This window comes from Syngnathus acus, chromosome 9, assembly GCF_901709675.1.
Source record: "Syngnathus acus chromosome 9, fSynAcu1.2, whole genome shotgun sequence".
Lineage (NCBI taxonomy): Eukaryota > Metazoa > Chordata > Actinopteri > Syngnathiformes > Syngnathidae > Syngnathus > Syngnathus acus.
In genome coordinates this window covers 4,275,995-4,290,643 of record NC_051094.1, presented here as the reverse complement: position 1 = coordinate 4,290,643, position 14,649 = coordinate 4,275,995, and the positions used below count along the sequence as shown (strand labels likewise).

The 14,649-nt window shown below is 44.3% G+C and overlaps 2 protein-coding genes across 3 annotated transcripts; one reads left to right on the top strand and one right to left on the bottom strand.

Moving 5' to 3' along the window:
• Positions 1-2,976: 2,976 nt before the first annotated feature.
• fbxo21 (F-box protein 21) lies at positions 2,977-8,537 on the top strand. The gene is made up of 12 exons (XM_037259001.1): positions 2,977-3,262; positions 3,870-4,005; positions 4,498-4,607; positions 4,861-4,982; positions 5,213-5,359; positions 5,432-5,571; positions 6,087-6,226; positions 6,292-6,471; positions 6,670-6,802; positions 6,882-7,072; positions 7,149-7,306; positions 7,617-8,537. Exons 1-12 carry the CDS (start codon positions 3,006-3,008, stop codon positions 7,805-7,807), a joined length of 1,905 nt encoding a protein of 634 aa, XP_037114896.1. The 5' UTR covers positions 2,977-3,005; the 3' UTR covers positions 7,808-8,537.
• A 3,774-nt stretch (positions 8,538-12,311) lies between these two features.
• Positions 12,312-14,594, bottom strand: LOC119127218 (gastrula zinc finger protein XlCGF57.1-like). Of its 2 annotated transcripts, XM_037259085.1 has the most exons (3): positions 14,475-14,594; positions 14,327-14,392; positions 12,312-14,007 (listed from the first exon to the last, which is right to left on the bottom strand). In XM_037259085.1, the coding sequence occupies exons 2-3, from the start codon at positions 14,385-14,387 to the stop codon at positions 12,680-12,682; spliced, it is 1,389 nt and encodes a 462-aa protein (XP_037114980.1). In that variant the 5' UTR covers positions 14,388-14,392; positions 14,475-14,594; the 3' UTR covers positions 12,312-12,679. The 2 variants fall into 2 exon arrangements, with proteins under 2 accessions (XP_037114980.1, XP_037114981.1); XM_037259086.1 differs by lacking the exon at positions 14,475-14,594 and having other exon boundaries at positions 14,327-14,452.
• Between the last annotated feature and the right edge of the window lie 55 nt (positions 14,595-14,649).

Below are 14,649 nucleotides of genomic sequence, written 5' to 3'. Positions count from 1 at the left end.
AACAAATGAAAGAGCAAACAAATGATCAAACCGAAACAACCGATTGAACAGCCGACTAACCACCCAACAAGTGCATGCTTTAAATCGATTTGCCGATGACATTGCACATTAACAAACAACTTCTTTTTTTTTTTATTTTTCAATCTGGAAAAACAAGTCCGCGGGAAATCAAACTGTTATATCCTTTTTTTTTTTTTTTTTTTTAAACTCTTTACTGTGAAATGGTGTTCCACCTAACAGGTGTCCACCGCAGAGTAACCCATTCACCCAAATGACTGGAAAAATGAAAACCCTCAATTGCACAGGTTATATACGAAAGAAAGCCTAACAACAATCAACTGCACGCACGTGCCGTACTTCTCGTCGAAAGATGGCATTTCATGGGCCAACTGAAAAGCCGCGTAGTGTTCATCAGGGAGCGTTACCGTGCAAGAGCTACCATGTCTGAAAATAAACTCATTTGCATGCTCGCTAACTGCAGGCAACATTTGCCATGCAATTGCCCGCATTTCCCCATCAACACTTGACTGAGACAAATTGTCAACATTCTATGCCAGGAAAAAAGAGCCAAATGACTCCTATACTCTTTGTGTGTGCATCCGAGTGCACGAGACATCAGTCCACCAGGGAAGAGGGGATTCCAAACAGTAAAATGGCAGACGAGCAGCAACATTTCCCACCGGAGGGAGAGATACGGTGCTCCTCTTCACCCACGCAGATGAAGGGAGGTTGGGAGGAAGGTAAAGAGCAATTTTCCCCTCTTGCTTCAGGCTAACTCTCCTACCTGAGTTATCCCGCTGGGATTATTTTCTTGCCCAGAGAGAAAATCCAATTCAGCGAGAAACCAGACTTTCTCCCTCTTGCGCCATTTCTTTTTTTTCTTACCCCCCCCAGCAGTCATACGTTAAAATTCATCTTATCGCAATCCCCTCTGCATACTCAAAACGTATTAAGTGTCATGTGACTGCGAGAAGCTCCTTTTAGCCATGACTTGATTATACTTGAGCTCTTTTCAGATCATGTCTGAGATTTACACAGCCGACGGGTCGAAGGCGACTTATCAACCAAGGTTTAGCAGAAATATCATTCTTCACATTGACAGAGAAACTACTGCCACTGCCCTCACTAAATGATGAGATAAACTAAAAGATGAGACTAATGAAAGCCACGTTTAAAAAAAAAAAAAAAAAAAAAGCCGCCAAAATGTCTGCCTTTGTCCCCCCGACAAGAACAACGGCACTCGCTAATACAATGTACTTTATAAAATCCCGCAGTCATCAGAATTAAATGTGATGTAGTTGCATGAGCACACCCACCCAAAAAAATTACGAGCTAGAGAATTCCGAGCCCGGCGTCTCGCTTGCCTCACAGCCGGACTCGTTCAGCTCACGCTCGACCGGGCCTCTGCGCCAGAGAGAAGTGTGGCTTTATCTCCAAAGCGCCGTGTCAAAAGCCACTTGTGGAGCGGCGTGCTCTCGGAATACCAAACAACAGGGAGAAGACACTGGCTGCGGATCCGCTGAGGCAGGATGAGCACTCGGCAAGACAACATGGACCATCTGACCAGAGTTGTGGCAATACACTATGTAGGTCTAGCACAAACATTCAACTACACACACATGCACGTAAGCTCAACATACGCACTTGCCAAAGATGTGCAACTGTGTGATATTACCCAACGTGTCTTTTTCCCAACCTCCTGAGAGTTAAGCGCCATTTTGTGCCGATTTTGCGGCCTGTCACGTCATGGAGTCAAACCCCGTTGGAGGAGTCTAGAAACACACTTGACAACGTCTCCGGGCTTGCCTAATGAGCAGCGAGTGCCGGCAAGCAAAGTAAATGGGCTCGACTTCAGCTAACGGCCAAACAAGATGTCCACGGATAAAGTTATTTAGCGCCTCTGATCAAAGCCGAGCACTGCTTAAAGCAAAATGGAGTGTGCTGTGGAGCAGAGACTTGACTACGGGCAGCATACAGTTTATGGGCCTTTTTTTTTTTTTTCCCAATCTGCAGCTTCTCGGGCGGTTAAATTGGCTAAAAGGCGAGGGGGAAGCTTTTTGGGGTCATTACTGAGGCAGAACTCCCAGTCTCTCTGGAGCTTGTCCACCTGTCAAAAAGAAAGTCTTCCTGTCAACTAAAGTCGGACGAGCTCATTCAAGCCTAACATTTTCATCCTTTCGTGGACTTTGGCGGATATGTGGGCTTCCATACCAGAGCTCGGCCAAGTCGGCGGCTGCGTCCGGAGTGATGAGACGAAGCTGGGCCGTGAAGATCTCGCCTTGTGGGATGGAAGTCGTGAGAGTTAAGTGAATTGTGGTTTGCAGTGCTTGTTAAAAGATCGAATCATCCATCAGCATGATATTTTTCATGAAAACTGCGCTGAAGTTGATTCATAGATAGTTGACCCCCCACACCTTTTTAATTTTTTTAGCACAGTGCGGCAGTCCCCAACTTTTTTTTTTTTTTTGCAACGCCAGCCATTTGAGGATCTCCAAAGTTGGAAAATGTTGATGGAATTGCGAGATCCTTATTCTCTAAAGGAGATGAATCATCACACCCGCTTCACCCTCGTCAGGATGCAGCAGTTTTCGGATAATCGTGGAATGGCAACGATGATTAGTATTACGTCCACAGCGCTCTGTTGCCATCTAGTGACTTTCACCATAATGGCAAATTCAATCCGTGGGTTTTTGTTTGATCAAAAATGTTTGCTCTGTGTTCAGGTCGTCGTGGAAAATGTAGCTAACCCTAACCATTTTACATTATTGTCAAAGGATAACGACTTTTTTATGACTGTACTGTAAATTCTGCATCACATTCTTGAATTTGAACCTTGATTAAGCTCGCGGCGCTGTATTTAGGCAATAAATGCATCTTGCCCCGCCCTCTCCTGCAAACAACCAATCAGGACACATCACTTCTTTCCGCCCCGCCTTTTCGTCCAGCCCCCTGCGCCATAAGGAGGCGGGGCCAGGGCGATGAGGTAATCGGGGTAAACAGATAAGATGGCGACTTGTGTCGCCGGAGAGCGGCTGTCGAGCCCGACCGGGACGAAGGCCAGGAGCGGCAGTGAAGCCGGGCACGTAAATCGAGACCGCTGCGGCGAGAAGTTGACTGATTTGCCCACTGAGTTATTGGAACACATTTTGTGTTTGCCGGTGCTCGACTACGTCGACATTTGTAATGTGTCCTGCTGCTGCCTCCGCCTGCGCGACGTTTGCCACGGCCGAGGAAAGGTGTGGGGGCACCAGTATAAACTCAGGTCGGCATAATTGCTGTTAGATGATTATTATGACTATAGCGATTATTAATATTATCAGTAATGTCCTGAATCTTAATGTCTTTCTTGTGTCCTTTTCCTGGTTCAGTGCCCATTCACTGTCACTGCTTTACCTGAATATGATGCATCACCTTTTCACCGTTGTGAAGAGATGAACCATATTTTTAAAATTGATTTATTGTTATTTTCTTTATTATTATTTTAAATTCCATTGCAGCCAGTTATAAAACACATTTACTTAAATGACCTTGAATATCACTTGGAAGGCATCATTTCAGGAGTGAATTGATCAAACTGATCAGGAGTCGGCAGATGATCTTCAGTTTTCATCCACCTTCTCTTCTCAACAGAGGCCAAAGAACTAAATAACCAAACTTTGGTCTAGGCAAAATACTGTACACATATCATTTTCACCAACAAGCTTATTGTATTTGCAGAATTGATCTGATGCCCTTCAAATTGTGTGGATACACATACAAAAAGTTATCCAACAACTCATTAAATCCACGCTCACATTTAGAGAGTTGGGAAGTTGTGACTTCAAATTTGTATGGTTATTTTACAGTTCCATTCTCACATCACTTTTCAGATGGCCGCGGTTGCAGAGGTTTTATCCGCAGAACGAGAGCTGCGACTGGCTGCTCGAGTACAAAACGCGCCATCGGGTGGGCATCCAAATCCGGAGGACGGTGGAGTCCATCTCCCAGCGCTTCTTCATGGAAGTGGTGAAGAGAATTAAATGTTGCATGTTTAAACACCAAACCACATAAGAAAAAAAGTCCACAAAAGTAATGTTGGAGGGCTAATGGGCTAACTAACGTGAAGGTAATTGTACATCTCTAAACAACTGCTACTTGAACACACATGGAGCAGTACCATACACAAACAGAGCATTAAGCATTGTATATTTAAAAAAAAAAAAAAAAAAAAAAAGATTCAACCAAACTATCGTTTTGTTCTACAAAAGTCCATGTGCACTAGCTCAGCGCTAACACTAAATGGCAACCACCATATTCGGGCCAATGTTACTGTAATGAGAAACCTTCACACAAGTGCTACCTTAACACATTGCGCAGCAACACATACAAGCTGAAGGCGCGCAGCTCTAAATTGGGACTTGCCTGTGGTAAATGGGTAAAAAACAAAATCCACAATATAGTCAAATGCGAAGCGCGCTACGAGCAAAATGAGTACCTTGAAACCGATTTTTCTTCCAGCCATGCATCGGCCAGGTGCTGGGCGACACTTTTGCAGAGATTGAATCGCTGGGGATGCCTGAACATTTCTGCGAGGATGAGCTGCTCTTTATCCTCGAGGCTGAAAAGAGGTTAGACGCCTCTTCGCGTTTCTAGCCCGTTGCGACAAGTACGTGAGCGACTGCAAGTACATTGCTGGCTCCCCTTGACTTAGGAGTGCCCCCAATTTACCCATGCTGTTAAAAATGCTTTTTTTTTTCTCCAACGTTAAAAACAAGCGTTTGTGGTCGTTATCTTTGGATGTAACTCACTTTGATTTGTACTTCTCCTATTACAAGAGCATTTGCTAAAACGCCGATTTGCACTCTCCTTGCCTCCACAAAGGAAAAGCCTGACGCTGAAGTACTATGCAAAGAAGATCCTTTACTTCCTGAGACAACAGAACATCCTGCAAGCTCTCAAGAGCTTCCTGGAGCAGCCGCCCGAGCAGCAGTCGGCGCTCGCAGGTGAGAAAACAACCATTGGAGCAAGCCTCTCGATGGCGTGACTGAAAACACACAGGAGGTCAGCCATTTTGTTTCAATCTTGGAATCCATCCCCAGATCATTTTATTGTCATTTCTCAGGGTTCCTTCAGAGGGCAACCCTTCCTAGAGGAGTCAGCTTACATGTAAATGAGGAATTGTAATCATCTCAGTCCGAACAGCTACCGCAAAAGTACGCACACGTGTGTCCAGGTGCCGTCCTGGTGGACCAATACTGCAACCCGCTGGCCGATGTCACGCCGGACGGGATCTCGGCGCAGCTGGACGACATCGCCGAGAAGGTCAAGAAGACGCTGCGGGTGAAGAATCCATCCCACCCTAGCCTTTGCGTGGCTCCAGGTGACCTGGCAAAAGAAAAAGTCAGTCAAAAGGTCCGTCCTGGGGGCTGATACCCACTCTGTCGTCTCGTAGGGGGCAAGCGTCTTCCGCTGCAGGACTTTGAGCTCCAGCGGCAGGTCCTCTGCGCCCTCAATGACGTCTTGTACGACCAGCTGCAGATCAAGGGCGACCAAGTGGACTACTACAACCCGCTCAACTCTTACATCCACCAGGTAGACTTCAAGTTATTGGGGAGTTTGTAGTTTAAGTTTTACAAAGGAGATTTCAAGCTGTCAGACTAAACACAAAGGCAAAAGTCCACACAACCTTTTTAAAGCCACTAGCTTAATGCTAACACGCGACGCAAAATGCCAGGCTGACAAAAAACATTGACAGGTGCAGTTATGATCTTTTTGTACATAAAAGGTGCATCAAAACATGCAGATGGACAAAATAAAAATTTGCAGACAATTGTCTTTATCGACTATTACGCGGTTGTCGTTCGTTTTTATCTTGATCACTAGTACACTGCCCCCCGGTGGCCAAGTCCTGCACACACTAAGGAGTCGTAACCATGACGCAACCTGTTCACCTCTTGATATTGTATTTGATTCACTTTTGTCTTCTTATAAAGTAAAACCAGCGTGGCTGGCCACCGAATATATTAATCGGGATCGAAATGACTCATTTTATCGATTGTATAAGAACTGTATGGACAGCCCATGGGACCCATTTTGTTGTGTTGCAGGTGCTGCTCCGCCGCAAGGGCATCCCCATCAGCCTCTCGGTGCTCTACATGACGCTGGCCCAGAGGTTGGGCGTCAAGCTGGAGCCCGTCAACTTCCCCAGCCACTTCCTGCTGCGCTGGTGCCAAAGCGGCGAACAAAGGTACTTGAAGGCAACGCTTGGTTTTCATCCCCAGTTTTGCAGCACTGCGTGCCCACTTTCCGCAGGAGCGACGACATCTACGACTACGTGTACATCGACGCTTTCGGCAAAGGCAAGCAGATGACGGCCAAAGAGTGCGAGTACCTCATCGGGCACCAGGCCAGCGCCGACTACTACACCGGCATCGGTACCGTCGACGTGCTGCTCAGGATGGTGGGAAACCTGCTCAACATCGGGAAAAGAGGGTACTGGTTCACTTGATTGCCTACGTTTGGTGTGTGCGTGCCAAAGCAACAGGGGGCAGGCGCCACAACTCTGTCGCGTCATTGCAACGCAGAATTCCCGCCATGGAGTGGCGACACATTGATTAGCCATGTGCCGGCCAGTACGAGAAAGAAGACCAACTAGATAGACGCTGCTTTTCTTTTGCTTTGTTTGTGGAGGGAAATCAACGAGAAGTCTTACCAGCTCCTGAGGGACACGCTGGACCTTTTCCTCACCATCAACCCCGACAACGTTCCCTACCTTCTGCTGCAGGCCAGGCTTTATTTCCACCTCGGCATCTGGCCCGAAAAGGTGCTTCCTCTCACGCGTACTTCACGCGTATTTGCTCTCACCGACGTTGCTCCTCCCTCCCTCGAACGGTACCGGGCAGGTTCTAGACATCCTACAGCACATCCAGGCGCTGGACCCGTCCCAGCATGGCGCAGTGGGCTACCTGGTGCAGCACACGTTGGAACACATCCAGCACATGAAGCACCCCCCCGCCCCCGAGGTGAAGCAGCGCGGGGCGGCCGACCACCGGGATGTCCGCTACTCCGTAGGCCTGGTCATGAAACACAAGAGGTGCGTTACGGGGGCAACCTCAGCAGCGCCTCCCCAGCCACTCTTGTCCATTTTGCCCACCTCTCCTGCGTCGCAGGTCGGGTTACAACTGCGTCATCTACGGCTGGGACCCCAAGTGCACCATGAGCCAGGAGTGGATCACCACCATGAGGGTCCACCAGCTGCCTGATGGCGCAGAGCAGCCTTTCTTCAACGTCCTGGTGCAGGACGGCACCTGCCGATATGCCGCGCAAGGTAAAGCGATCCGATTAAACCCAAAAGATGGGAGAGGCTCTGACATGCCCGCGACCCTTGTGAGGTTCGGAAGACAGATGAATATTGGGTTTGTTATAATGGTATATATTTTACTCGGTAACAAAGTACTCGGTTATCATAAAACTCTGTCACAAACATTTTTTTTTTTCCCCCTTCTCTTGATTTTAGATTATTTGAATTGCCGTATTTTAAATGATTCAAGACCCAAAATTTAAGTGACTAAAGACCTTAAATTTAACTGTGCCTATTTTTATTTTTAAAAGTCTAATCCTTTTTTTTTTTTGTTCAGAGAACCTGGAGCTCCATCCAGCCCCCCTGGAGATCGGTCACCCTGAGGTGGGTCGCTACTTTTGCGAGTTTGCCCACACGCACTACGTTGCCAACGATGAGCTGCGGACGCGCTACCCCGATGACCCGGACCACACAGAGGAGACAACGCGCCACTTCTACCCGCACGTGCGCCCGCCCACACCCTTGTAGCCACAACGTTTGCCGTTCGCTCACATCCAGCAGGGAGATTTAAAAAGAAAAAAAAAAAAAAAAGTCGCCGGCCACTTTATTAGGTACACCCACAATGGCTCATGCAAAGTCTTTTTTTGTTTGATTGTTTTAAAGGATTGGGTTGTGAGTGCTGTTTCTAATGTTTTGACCCTCTTGTGTAGAGAACCAAGGCAGCCAAATTATTAGAAACATCAACCAACTAGCAGTAATCATTCATATTTAACATTTGTGTCGTGTGTGCATGTGCCAGTTTTGCATTCCTTCTGGTGTACGGCGTTAGGACGTAGGACACTCGGAATGACATTTTTTAAAAAGGAATCTAACCATATTTTCAAATGTACTCTACTAAAGCAAATACAAAAAAAGATTCATGAGAAAAATACAAAAATCCAGCCATTGTCTTGTCATCCTGAAGGGTAAATTCAAATTATTGTGTAATTCTCTAACTTAAAAGGAGAGACAAAGTTAACTTCGGAAGATAATTGAACCCAAGAAGATTAACAGTAAATTTAGGGTGGTAACGACCCGTCAAACACAAGTAAACTATTCAAATTATTGAAACCACTAAGTGGGGTTACATAATATGAGTGCTCTAATCGAGAAGGAGATTGGAGTGAGACTGAGGAAATATTGTTCTTACCTGAAGGCTATTTATTACTAAGTGTCTGTTATTTGTTCACCTCAAGTAAATTATTTTTATATAAAAACCTACCTGTACTCTGGCTCTTTTATATGTCACTTCACTCATTTGGAACCGAGACCTTTTCCAGCAGTAAGATAATGTGTACTGCAGGACAATGGATAGGTTTCTTTTTTTTTATTTATTATAAATTGTTACAAAGAGCAATACAAAGTGCACCTGAAATGGCATAAAGGTAATAATGACCTTTTTTCACCGAAGATAAAGACAACTTTCTGCAATTTTTTATTTTGTCCATCTGCATGTGTCGATGCACCGTTTATGTACAAAAGGATCATAACTGCACCTTTTTGGCTTTGTTTAGTCTGACAGCTTGAAATCTTTTTAAAACATAAACTACAAACTCCCCAATATCTTGAAGTCGACGAGGCAGTCGACAGACCTCTAGCGGTATTGAACGAAAGTGTAGTTTGCAGTTTTCATTTTATTATGCACCAAAAAGTTTTATTGTAAGTTAGTTTATTGTGTGATTCGTTCTTTTTTCAGGTCATATGACTTCAACCAGTAGGTGTCAGTAATGCTCATTGAAGCTGGTGCCACCTCGCCGTAAAACAAAACGAAGAAGAAAATGACGTAACTTCCCGTTCCTGATCGAGTCGTGAATTGCATTTCCTGTTCACCAACGAACGAATCAGTGAGTGAACGAATCAGTGAGTGGTGAGTGAACGAATCAGTGAGTGAACGAATCAGTGAGTGATTCGCATTTCCAGTTCATCGCGATAACGGATCAGTGAGGGAACGAATCCTGACTTTCCCGTTCGCGAACTGCCTTCCCGTGCATCAACGGATCAGTCAGTGAAGGTGTTGCGTCTCCTGGCGTGAACTATGTAAGCCAGAATGTAGATTTACGATTTTTATTGCATGAAGGGATGCGCCGTTATGCAACAACGGGGAGATTATGCTTCTCTTTGGGTAATCTTGATTTTATAACACTTAGTAGTGTTTAAATAACGTATAACGTAGATATACGCCTAAATATTGTTATCCAATATATCTACTGCAATTTCACATTAGATTGCTGGTTTGAAATGTACTTTTATTATTATTATTATTATTTTAATAAACATTAAAACCTGTTAAAACGTGTCTGGTGTTTTATTCCTTGTTATTTTTTTGGGCATGAAAACAAAAATCTGACATTTGGTTAACTGCTTTATATGACAAGATGTATATGTGTTTTACGTTGTGTAATATGTGTTGGTGTCCCCCAAAATAAAGAGCAAGTAGTCAAATACACATTCTTGACACGTACAAAAAATGTATAAAGTTATTAGGTACACCTGAAAAGGGTGGTGTACCTAATGGAGTGTCCGTGTGACGTCACAGATCAACCAGTCAATCAGGAGGTGGGGGTGAGGGCGGGTGTGGCACTTTTCACTTTCAGTTAAGCTTTGGCCATGATTTTTCCCTAATGAACTGGCCTGTTATTAGGTACACGTAAAAATGGCGGTGTACCTAAAGGAGTGTCCGAGTGATGTCACAGATCAACCAGCCAATCAGAAAGTGGGGGTGAGGGCGGGTGTGGCACTTTTCACTTAAACCAGGGGTGTCGACCTCCAGTCCTCGAGGGGCCGCGTTCCAATATGTTTTCCAAGTGACCCTCGTTAAGCGCACCTGCGTGAAAAGTTTTTGGTCACTTTCACGTTCCGCAGGAGCTAAAACTTTTCACGCAGGTGCACTTAACGAGGGAATCACACGGACACTCCATTAGGTACACCACCATTTTCAAGTGTACCTAATAACAGGCCACTTTATTGGGGAAATATCATGGTCAAAGGTCACAGGTGTCAAGCTCTAGTCCTCGGGGCCGCGTTCCAACATGTTTTCCAAGTGACCCTCGTTAAGCGCACCTGCGTGAAAAGTTTTTGGTCATTTCACGTTCCGCAGGAGCTAAAACTTTTCACGCAGGTGCACTTAACGAGGGAATCACACAGACACTCCATTAGGTACAGCACCATTTTCAAGTGTACCTAATAACAGGCCACTTTATTGGGGAAATATCATGGTCAAAGGTCACAGGTGTCAAGCTCTAGTCCTCGGGGCCGCGTTCCAACATGTTTTCCAAGTGACCCTCGTTAAGCGCACCTGCGTGAAAAGTTTTTGGTCATTTCACGTTCCACGGGAGCTAAAACTTTTCACGCAGGTGCACTTAACGAGGGAATCACACGGACACTCCATTAGGTACACCACCATTTTCAAGTGTACCTAATAACAGGCCACTTTATTGGGGAAATATCATGGTCAAAGGTCACAGGTGTCAAGCGCTAGTCCTCGGGGCCGCGTTCCAACATGTTTTCCAAGTGACCCTCGTTAAGCGCACCTGCGTGAAAAGTTTTTGGTCATTTCACGTTCCGCAGTAGCTAAAACTTTTCACGCAGGTGCACTTAACGAGGGAATCACACAGACACTCCATTAGGTACAGCATCATTTTCAAGTGTACCTAATAACAGGCCACTTTATTGGGGAAATATCATGGTCAAAGGTCACAGGTGTCAAGCTCTAGTCCTCGGGGCCGCGTTCCAACATGTTTTCCAAGTGACCCTCGTTAAGCGCACCTGCGTGAAAAGTTTTTGGTCATTTCACGTTCCACGGGAGCTAAAACTTTTCACGCAGGTGCACTTAACGAGGGAATCACACGGACACTCCATTAGGTACACCACCATTTTCAAGTGTACCTAATAACAGGCCCCTTTATTGGGGAAATATCATGGTCAAAGGTCACAGGTGTCAAGCTCTAGTCCTCGGGGCCGCATTCCAACATTTTTCCAAGATTCCCTCGTTAAGTGCACCTGCGTGAAAAGTTTTAGCTCCTGCAAAAATGAAAATGACCAAAAACTTTTCACGCAGGTGCGTTAACGAGGGTAACTTGGAAAACATATTGGAACGCGGCCCCTCGAGGACTGGAGATCGACACCCCTGGTTTAAGTGAAAAGTGCCACACCCGCCCTCACCCCCACTTTCTGATTGGCTGGTTGATCTCTGACATCACTCGGACACTCCTTTAGGTACACCGCCATTTCTACGTGTACCTAATAACAGGCCAGTTCATTAGGGAAAAATCATGGCCAAAGCTTAACTGAAAGTGAAAAGTGCCACACCCGCCCTCACCCCCACCTCCTGATTGGCTGGTTGATCTGTGACGTCACACGGACACTCCATTAGGTACACCACCATTTTCAGGTGTACCTAATAACTTTATGCATTTTTTGTACGTGTCAAGAATGTGTATTTGACTACTTGCTCTTTATTTTGGGGGACACCAACACATATTACACAACGTAAAACACATATACATATTGTCATATAAAGCAGTTAACCAAATGTCAGATTTTTGTTTTCATTACCAAAAAAATAAGGAATAAAACACCAGACAAGTTTTAACAGGTTTTAATGTTTATTAAAATAATAATAAAAGTACATTTCAAACCAGCAATCTAATGTGAAATTGCAGTAGATATATTGGATAACAATATTTAGGCGTATATATGCACACACGTTATTTAAACACTACTATAAGTGTTTTTTTTTTTTTTTTTTTTTGCAATTCACGACTCGTTCATGAACGGGAAGTTACGTCATTTTCTTCTTCGTTTTGTTTTACGGCGGGGTGGCACCAGCTTCAATGGGCATTACCGACACCTACTGGTTGAAGTCATATGAACTGAAAAAAGAACGAATCACTTTAGGAAGTCATTGGGTCACTCGTTCACTGAAAATTTGACGCTGTGTGCATGTGTGCGCGTGACCAAAAAAAAGCACAGTATACGCTTTGATTCTTTATTCTTTGTTTCTTTGTAAAAGTGCGAAAGTTTGTACAAGTCATCTTGTGTATACGTGAACAGCAAAAAGCAATCAACTCATTTACCAGTAAATACAATTAAATCAAAGTATGAAAGTGGGGATTAAATGAAGTATAATTGAATTTATGATCAAGTACAGATGAGAATGCAGAATCTTTTACGTTCTTGCTTCTCAGAATTCGTGTTGATTTTCAGAGAAGACTAACGCAAAAAAATACATTTAGTATTCTCGCCAACAACGAGACGATGAACAAATGATATTAGAGGAATGAGGAAAAAAAAAATTTGAATGTTTTACTACAAAAGGAGCAATAAAAACAAATTCTCCAGTATGCATTCTCAAGTGTACGGCTAGACTTGATTTATGGAAGAGCAACTGAAGGGTTTTTCTTTTGTGTGTGTTGTCATATGTACCACAAGGTATCTTTTGCAAGCGAAAGCTTTATCACAAGTTCGGCAACCAAATGGTTTTTCTCTAGTGTGCGTTCTCATGTGTATGGCTCGATATATTTCACGAGAGAAAGTTTTGCCACAAGTAGAGCAACCAAATGTTTTTCCACTTGTGTGTGTTTTCATGTGTTTTACCAATTTTGTCTTTTGAGGGAAGGTTTTTTCACAAACTGAGCAACAAAAAGGTTTGACATCTGTATGACTTGTCATGTGCGATAACATTTGGTCCTTTCGGGAGTATGTATTTCCACAAACTGAGCAACTAAAAGGTTTTTCTCCCGTGTGTGATCTCATGTGGTTTATGACGTTTGCCTTCCGAGTGAAGGTTTTAGCACAAATTACGCAACAAAACGGTTTTTCTCCAGTGTGACTTCTCATGTGTACTCGGAGGCTTAATTTGCGGGCGAATGTTTTACCACAAGTTGCACACGCAAAGTTTTTTTCTTTACTATGTACAATCATGTGTTTGGCCATGTCTGCCTTTTGCGAGCACGCTTTCCCACAAAGTGAGCAACAATAAGGTTTTTCTCCTGTGTGTGTTCGCATGTGCGATACCATGTGGGACCGATGAGCGAATGTTTTACCACAAACAGAGCAACAAAATGGTTTTTCTCCCGTATGGGTTTTCATGTGTAATGACACATAATCCTTCCGGGAAAACATTTTCCCACAAACTGCGCAAGAGAAGGGCTTTTCTCCTGTGTGTGTTTGCATGTGGTTTTCCATATTTGCCTTCCGTGAGAAACTTCTACCGCAAGTTGAACAACAATAAGGTTTTTCTTCTGTGTTTCCAGTAGGAAGTCGTTTTTCAGCAATGCTTTCAACGCAACTTGAGATAGTTTCCGTTTCGTTCAACCTTTGTGAAGTTTCTTTATTGCCGAGAATTGTCACCTCCTGAGAGCATTTTGATTTTGTGTGGTCACCTTCACAGTCTGCGCCGTTCAACAAAGATTCCTCCGGGTCATTGTTGTTTGACAGCCAAGTTAAGAGGCCGTCTGATACTGGTCCTCCATCGTGGTCTCCATGATGAAGCGCTGACCCTTCGGGTGTTTCTTCGTCCTCATCTTCGCTTTTCACAGTGACAGCAAGAAGTGGCAACATACTCATGTCAACCTCCTCCCCTTCCTCCTTAACAGAAGGGGACAGTGTATCCTTGCCTTCCTCTTTAATTTGGAGGCCCTCTTGCTCCAAACCGGTGCTCACGAGTCCACAAATACACTGTTGGACGCCTGCAAGACACAAGCCAGTCAGTTATGTTCCTCCAAGACAAACACCAATCAGTTATGTTCCTATAAAACTGCAATACAGTTGACAATTTGTTTTTTCTAACAAAACAAGTATGCCTTCTCTGAGTGATGCCTTCTCTACCTTTCGGATAGAATAATGCAATCCCAGTAATCATTTAAAAGTAATCAAGTTACGTTACATTAAACGTAGGGGTGAAACAAATCCTCAAGCCGCCACCAACATCATTACATCGGCATTCTGAAATTATATTTATTTTAAAGAGTTTAGGAAGAAGGGGGAAAAAAGAGACCAGTGACAGACCTCCGATATGATTTTGGCCAACAGCTTCCGAATGTTTTTGATGCCACTCGCACGACGCCATTTTTTCTGTAGAAGAATTTGAACATGTTATGAGTCGCAAACGCGTCAACTACTTCAACGCTGGTGATTTTTCCAGTGGATTTCACACCTGATCGCCGTCGTTCTTTTCCTCTGTGTTTTTTTCTTGTATGGCCACGTTGAAGTCACACTAACTTCCGCCTTTTTCTTCTTCGATGGTGGCTTTGTGGTAGTGTAACCAATAGAAGAAGAAAAGTCGGGTCCGATAGCCGTTTACTATATCCAATAATTCAAAATTTTGAATG

Excerpts from the sequence above, each read along its gene's own strand:
- fbxo21 (XM_037259001.1), top strand. The coding sequence starts at position 3,006 with ATGGCGACTTGTGTCGCCGGAGAGCGGCTGTCGAGCCCGACCGGGACG. Across the intron at positions 4,608-4,860 it reads ATCCTCGAGGCTGAAAAGAG|GAAAAGCCTGACGCTGAAGT; the intron begins GTTAGACGCCTC and ends GCCTCCACAAAG. Across the intron at positions 6,803-6,881 it reads TCGGCATCTGGCCCGAAAAG|GTTCTAGACATCCTACAGCA; the intron begins GTGCTTCCTCTC and ends GGTACCGGGCAG.
- LOC119127218 (XM_037259085.1), bottom strand. The coding sequence starts at position 14,387 with ATGGCGTCGTGCGAGTGGCATCAAAAACATTCGGAAGCTGTTGGCCAA. Across the intron at positions 14,008-14,326 it reads TGGCCAAAATCATATCGGAG|GCGTCCAACAGTGTATTTGT; the intron begins GTCTGTCACTGG and ends TGTGTCTTGCAG.